Raw genomic sequence first — 7,456 nt, forward strand, 5'->3', positions numbered from 1 at the left:
AAAAAAAAAAAAAAAAAGTATCTTTATTGTACACTGCGGTCATGACCACACAGAACAAAGCACTGCTCTCTAGGTTGACTGATTTTAACTTTTCACTTCCATATTCATGTAAGCAAGAAACAAACCATCTCCCATAGTAGAAAAGGAAGACTCGGTCTCCAAACTGCTCTTGAATTGTTCCCTCTAGAGAAACCCCAGGAACCTAGAGGGTGAGGCAGCACTACAAGGTGTGTTCCCAGCATTCCAGTGGGAGCCTCAGAGCAGCCTCCAGACCAAGGTAAGGAAATGGGCAGCAGGCATAAACTGAATTTAAGGGATAATACCAGAATGAGTAAAGAAAATAGTCACAAAAAGAAATGACAAATTTGGGCTGGAGAGATGGCTCAGTGGTTAAGAGCACTGACTGCTCTTCCGAAGGTCCTGAGTTCAAATCCCAGCAACCACATGGTGGCTCACAACCATCTGTAATGAGATCTGACGCCGTCTTCTAGTGCATCTGAAGACAGCTACATTGTACTTAGATATAATAATAAATCTTTAAAAAAAAAAAAAGAAAAAGAAATGACAAATTTGCAAAAAGAATAGACAACTCTTTCTAGAGAAAAGCTCCAAAAGGGGTGACCTATAAGAGGACTGGAACACTGGCCACCACAGCTAAGCAGTTCTGCTAACGGTGAGCCTGTGCTACAGGAGGCACGTTCAGTGACTGGGACTGGGACTCTGACTGACCCGGCTACCAGGAAATGGGGAAACAGAACAACCAGTCTTTGGGAGAGCATCTGGAAAGGTCTTTCATGGTATCTTTATGAAGATAGTAAAGAAGTCTGAGAGACTCAAGAAGATCTGATAACAGACTGAGACAAATCTAAAAAGGCTGGGTTCGAGCTCCAGGACCAACACAAAAATGCAATAAACAACCTCCAGAATATTACTTCTGTGAGAAGGGGACATGGGGAGGGAGAAAGAGGGAAAGGAAGGTCTAGCCACTGGACTGCTGAAATCATATGCAAATTTTAATGAGCCGCAACATCAACAAATGGGAACAGTACTAAAGTCAAAAACTAAGTGATAAGATATCAGCACTCCTTTAAGACTGTTCCCAGTATCAGAGGTATGGCTAACCCTAGAATGCTATACTATGGCTTAGGAGATCCCAAAAGGATGGATAACTGGACTCTGGTCAGGGAAGCACACCAAGACTTGAAGCCTTGTGACCTACCAAGGATTGAGGAATCAGGAAGATTTGGAGTCATAAAATATTAAAATGTGGAGAGAATGGGACCACTATGCTCAATAGTTAGAAACTACTATTTAAAGGGAAATTTGGAGCTGGAGAGATAGCCCATAGTTAAAAGCACTCACTACTCTGCCAGAAGATCCTGGCGTTCAGTTCCCAACACACACATGCAGCACACATCTTTCTATAACTCCAGTTCCAGGGGATGCAATACCTTCTTCTGCACTCTGAAGGTACCAGGTATGCATGAAATGCACATACAAACATGCAGACAAAGCACTCACATAAAAAATTAAAAAGAAAAGAAAAGCAATTAGATTATGTAAGGTACTGGCCAAAACTCAAACTAAACAAGACACAGAGTAACTATCTTTTGACAGCTCCCAAGAGAGGATAAATTCCTCTTCCGTGAACGATGAAGTCAACAGTCAGACTTTGAAGATAAGGGCTCTTTCAATTGTACAATTGTATATAAACAGGAATCATTGGCACCATTCAATCTCCACTAGCTAAGTAGTATCTATTCTACTGAACACAGTTCGCTACTACCTTGGAATGACTGGAAACACATTGCTTCCATAGTTCTTTAATTAAACTTCAGATGAATGTCGATCTCTTAATTACATAGCAAGCATTCTTGCCATAGAGCTGTAGTTCTCAACTTTCCTAATCCTGCAACCACTTATACAGTTCTTCATGCTGTGGTGACCCTCAACCATAAAATTATTTTGTTGCTACCTCATTAACTGGAACTTTGCTATTATGAATTGTAAATATCTGATATACAGATAGTCTTTTAAGAACAAGGTTGAGAATCACTGCCAGAGTATTTCCCTACAAATTCCACAATTATGACAGTTCACTAACTCACCTTGAGTGAGTCTGTAGGTAACGCCTCTAATATTATATTGTGATGCTCTCTCTATGGACTTTTTGAAAATCCACTGAATATGTTCAGGGTCATCTCCATCTAATGGAACCCCATCTGTTGCAGGGGAGACAAACATATATGACCAAAGATAACTTTTAAGTGAAATTTCAAAATAAATAATAAATAACATATAAAATACTTTTAAAGTCTAGATTGTTAAATTACCTCCAAAAGGCTGCTCTTTAGGCCACTGCAACATCCTCACATACTCGATACAGTGTTCTGGAAGCCTGGGCATAGATGCAATGGTACACATGGGGAAATTCACCTGAAACCACAAAATTTGTCTTTCTTAGTAAAATTTAAATGATGAGCTATTTTAAAATGCAACTTTTAGTTCTGGTTTAGTTTATAGCACTCATCTCAGCTCTTGACTTATACAAGCAAAACTTATAAAGCATTAAGACTTGTATACTAATAGGAGGCATCAGAGTCTCTCAGGGCTGAGCTGCCCATAAAGAAAGACACATTTGTCCTACATTTTTAAAGCATATACACTCACGTTCTATTGGCAATGAAAAAAGTACTAAATAAATTCTGAAATGTGAGTGATTTAGTTTTGCCTGTATTTAATGTAAAGGTATAATGCAAACCAACACAAAAACACAGAATTAAATCAATTGTAAGTTGATATTCATAGAGCTGCTAAAATTTATAAATCAAAATAAGTATATAGGCTAAAGAGCTCCATCTTTGAGAAGATCATTTTTAATCCTATTTTTAAATTCTTTATTACATTTATTTTGCATATATGTGCCTGTGAGCACATGCTAGAGTGTACATATGACAGTCACAAGAAAACTTTTAGCTCCACCATGGGGGTGGCGGCGGGGGCCGGCCCACCCCTCCCACGGCGCGACCGCTCTCCCGCTCCCGCCGTAAGAGCGGGTGGGGCGGGGGGGGGGGGGGGGCGGGTCCTAGGATTGAACTCAGGGTCTTTATCTGCTAAGTCACCCTACCAGTCTCTTCCTAGTAGTTGTCTTCTCTGTAATAATTACAGTAGTCCTTCCTTATTCATGAAAGATATGTCCCAAGATTCCAACAAATATCTGAACCCTATGAATATATACTTTACCTTAAGTTTAACATTAAGGGAAAGTATATGAGGAAAACAGAATATAACTTATCCCAACATTTAACTTTGTAATTTCTCTTAAATTAAAAAAAGAAAGGAACTGGAAAGATGGCTCAGTGGTTTAAGAGCATACACGTCTCTTTCAGAAGAACTGAGTTCAGTGCCCAGTACCCATGTCGGGCAGCTCACACCAGCCTGTGACTCTAGATACAGAGGAATCTGTCACATCTGGTGTCCAGGGCAACTGTACTCACATACTTACACACTTAAACATATACACATAATTAAAAGAAAAACACACTTAGAAAAACACTAAGAAAAAGAAAAAAAGTACTACCACCAAACCGTAAGAACAGATCTGATACATAGTATCTTCTCTCAATCACACAAGACAACCATACTTTATTCTTCTAAGCAAATTTTGTTTTAAATTTTGCTTTTACTTCAAGGCTGAAGTACACAAGTTTGACCCCGTGCCCTTATCATGGTAAAACTAACCTATATCCTTAACATATATTTAAATATGATTATACCCAATTACAAACCCTAGACACTGACTAGATGTAATAACCAACAATAATTACCACCCAAGATACTAAGAAAGAAATGCAGGAACTTTTCTGATTACCTGTGGTGGGTAAAGTTCCAGAGTACACTCAATACAAGCGGTCATTCCAGGCAAAATCACTCGGGCATTTCCTTTAAAGCCTTCTGTCCCCCCATCTATCAAAGGTACAATGGAGCTTGGATCCAACACACCATCTTCATAATTTAGAAGAGATATCTAGGGATATGTTTTAAAGGGCTTAAAAAAAAGAATAGAAAATGGGGAAAAAAAGAAAGCAGCAGCAGCAGATTTCCAGAAAATTCTAGAAGTCAGTTTGGGATTCTGTAGCAGTATCAGAATGAAGGAATTACATTCCTAACAATAAACACATTTCATTGAAAATCAATGAAAGCAGTAACGATGTGTATATCTACTTAATTTAAAATTAACCAATTCTGATTTAAAGTATGTCAAAAGCAACAGCAAGGACCTTTAGAGAACCCCAACACTGAACTTTACCAGCATTCCATTGATCCATCTTCTCGCTATGATAGAGTCCAGGCCACATACAATGATATGAAATTCTACAAAAACAAAAAAACAAAAAAAAAAAACAAAAAACAAAACGGTTTAATTTTTGATATAGTCTATGTAGTCTAGGCAAGTCTCAAATTCTCTACCCTCCTGCTTCGGCCTCTCCAGTGCTGGCCCCACCAGGTCCACTAGGCCACTAGTGCTTACAAGCATACTACTATACCAGTGCTCTAGCAGGGGCTCATGGACTGTATCAACCTAACACTGCCTGTGGACCACTGTTAGTAAGGAAGGTTTGCAATGGAAATTTAGTAGTCATTCTATCTGGTATAAGCATCAGAATGAAGCAACTCTTTTTAGATGTTCTTGGGCTTCAAAGAAATCACTGTGCTAGGCAGTGATTGTTTTCTGTGAGTTGTTTTTCTGAAGGAGCTTCAAAGCCTCAGCACGATCTTAGTCACAAGACACTCTTAGCAAACCAGAAAGCCTCCCACGATTGAGCACTGCAAACTGTGCATGAAATTGCAGAGGTGATGATATGTTCCTTCAAGAAACACAAATTAGGTCAGGGGCTCGGGTATGAGGAACTTGCTTCACACTAAAAGGACAACGGTCAGTAAGTATGCTTCTAAAAGGCTGCTTGGGGTTCAGTCCACTGAGGCTGATCCCCCTGCTTTCTCAAGGCTCCATTGCATCCGAATGTCTCTTTCTTCCACCATCTCACATAACTCAGATTACCAACAATACTTTTCTCCCACCTTTGCTGTGACTCTAAAACTGCTTTGAACACAGTTTACCAATTTAAATAAAGGCAGTTATGCCAAGTAATTTACTTTGTTATTAAAAAATAAAAGCTAATTTTATTAGAAGCTCCCCACCCTCCTAATCCTTCAGTGATTTTTAATTCAAGCAAGCAGTTAGTGGTATCTACTAAGAATCAGTGCTATAGTGTTTCAAGTACCCAGATTGCGGAAAAACAAAACAACAAACTCGAAGAATTAGCAAGAACCTAATATCAAGTGAAGAACTTACGTCGGTAGAAAGTGTCGTTAAAATCTTGAATCTTGTTGAAATGTCTAAATACAAGTAAAGGAACCTAATATGCAAAGTTTTAAACTTCTGAAGTGATTTTAACAATGCCTTAACAAACAAACTGTGTTTGCTTATCCACACTGATAAGTAATCAATGAGAAATTCAGGAAGTCTGACAAAATGCGCTTGTCCCTATTTTCTAACAACAACAAAAATAGATTATTTCCCTTCTTTTATGCATGTGCATATGTGTACATTGTGGAGGCAGGTCTGTCTGTCTCTGTCTCTAACACCCACACACTAAATAAATGTTACAGCATGGGGCTGGTGAGATGGCTCAGTGGGTAAGAGCACCCGACTGTTCTTCCGAAGGTCCGGAGTTCAAATCCCAGCAACCACATGGTGGCTCATAACCATCCGTAACAATATCTGACGCCCTCTTCTGGAGTGTCTGAAGACAGCTACAGTGTACTTACATATAATAAATAAATAAATCTTTAAAAAAAAAAAATGTTACAGCATTTTTTTTGTGGACTATGTGCCTCATTTTGCTTTATTTTGACATTTTTTGCATTATTGGTCTTTTGCTTGCTTAATTTGTTTCAGTGGGGGGAGGGGGGGTCTATTTGTTTCCTGGGTTCGGTTTCTTTTTTGAAGAAAGAAAAGGAATATAAAATTGGGTGGGTAGGTGTGCAGAATTGCAGGCTGGTCTCCAGTTGAGCTGAGGTCTGAACCTCAACGGTCATAATTCACCTTCATGGTATGGTAGGCGTTCTGGCCCCTGCCTAAGTTACTGCCCCCCACACCCACTACAAGAGAAGCATGGTCAGTAGTCATGTAGGCAATGGCCCAAGCTTCTGACCTTCAGGCTAAACTCCTCCCCAGTTACCTAGCAACAGTGAAGACCATAAAAAGGGCTGTTCAGCCCCACCTCCATCTCGTACTGCTTACTCTCTTACTTGTCTCCCTCTTACCCCTCTCTCAGACTCTCTCCCCTTTCTCTTTGTCTTCTCCTCTCTTCTCTCCTCTCCCTCTTACTCTTTCTAGCCTTTCCCCCACCTCTCTCTTTCTACCTTCTCTCTTTCCCCCTGCATTTCTATAATAAAGCTCTTAAACCATAGAGAGTCTCTGCTCATCAAGGCTGTGCATACTCTTGCAGGTGTTGGGAACCTCTTCCCTCATCCCTCTCTCCTGTAACCCTGGTGGCTTTAGATAAAGTAGCTCCGGGGTCCCCAGGTAGGGCTGCCCCTGGTCACCCCCTGAGGAGTGGGATAGAGGAATGCCCACCTAGAGATGAGTGGAAGTCAGCAGCTTTCCCACACCTGACTGACCAGAGAATAGGTGGAACTCTGGAGGGGTGTGGGTCTCTCCCCTTACCCCTCTTCCCCAGGGCCCCCCCTTTTTTAGTTCCCAACAGGTAGAGAAGTGGCAAAGATCTGGGAGTTGAGAGAGAAAAAAAAACATGGTCAAAATATATTGTATGAAAAGAATTCTTTACAGCAAGAAACAGACTATACCAAAAAAAAGATCAAAGAGTTTTATATATACATATAAATGTATATGTGTATATGTAAGCCTTAAATAAAAACAATGTTGAGAATTTCAACAGCTTTTTCAGTTGCTAGTACAATTGGGTGTATTGGGATTACATAAGACTATGGGCCTCGATGTGAATTATGCATTTTTTCTACCTCTGGTAAAAATCAGCTGTAGGTCTCTTTTTTTACCCAGCAACTTTTGGTCATCATCCTGCACTTGCAGGCCATATGGATTCCCAGTCTGTTAGCTGTGAGAATGAATCAGTCACAGGCGCAAGTACTGCACACATTTAATCTGAGCACTTGGGAGCCTGGTCTAACAGCTAGGGCTACATAGAGAGACTCTTTCTCAAAAGCAAAAAGCTCAAGTATGTACAAAACGTGCTTAATTTTTCTAGTAAAGAAAACTTTAATACAAATGATGATGCTCTAACAATGCACTATGTTTTCAACAGCAACAGAGACAACACACAATATGTTTATCTAGATTCCTACCTACAAATTAAGGTATTAAAAAAACAAAAAACAGGGGCTGGTGAGATGGCTCAGTGGGTAAGAGCAC

General features: G+C 39.9%; 1 protein-coding gene across 4 annotated transcripts in view; it reads right to left on the reverse strand.

The window, feature by feature from the left end:
- The window catches only part of Uba3 (ubiquitin like modifier activating enzyme 3), a 23,699-nt gene that overhangs the window by 4,298 nt on the left and 11,945 nt on the right, over positions 1-7,456 (reverse strand). For all 4 annotated transcript variants that reach the window (XM_021188687.2, XM_021188682.2, XM_021188675.2 and 1 more), the window contains 5 exons: positions 5,357-5,400; positions 4,310-4,374; positions 3,872-4,027; positions 2,334-2,436; positions 2,109-2,222 (listed from right to left, as the gene is read on the reverse strand). In XM_021188687.2, the coding sequence (XP_021044346.1) occupies positions 2,109-2,222; positions 2,334-2,436; positions 3,872-4,027; positions 4,310-4,374; positions 5,357-5,400 (482 nt within the window). The remainder of the gene's footprint in view (positions 1-2,108; positions 2,223-2,333; positions 2,437-3,871; positions 4,028-4,309; positions 4,375-5,356; positions 5,401-7,456) is intronic.

Source organism: Mus pahari, chromosome 2, assembly GCF_900095145.1.
Source record: "Mus pahari chromosome 2, PAHARI_EIJ_v1.1, whole genome shotgun sequence".
NCBI lineage: Eukaryota > Metazoa > Chordata > Mammalia > Rodentia > Muridae > Mus > Mus pahari.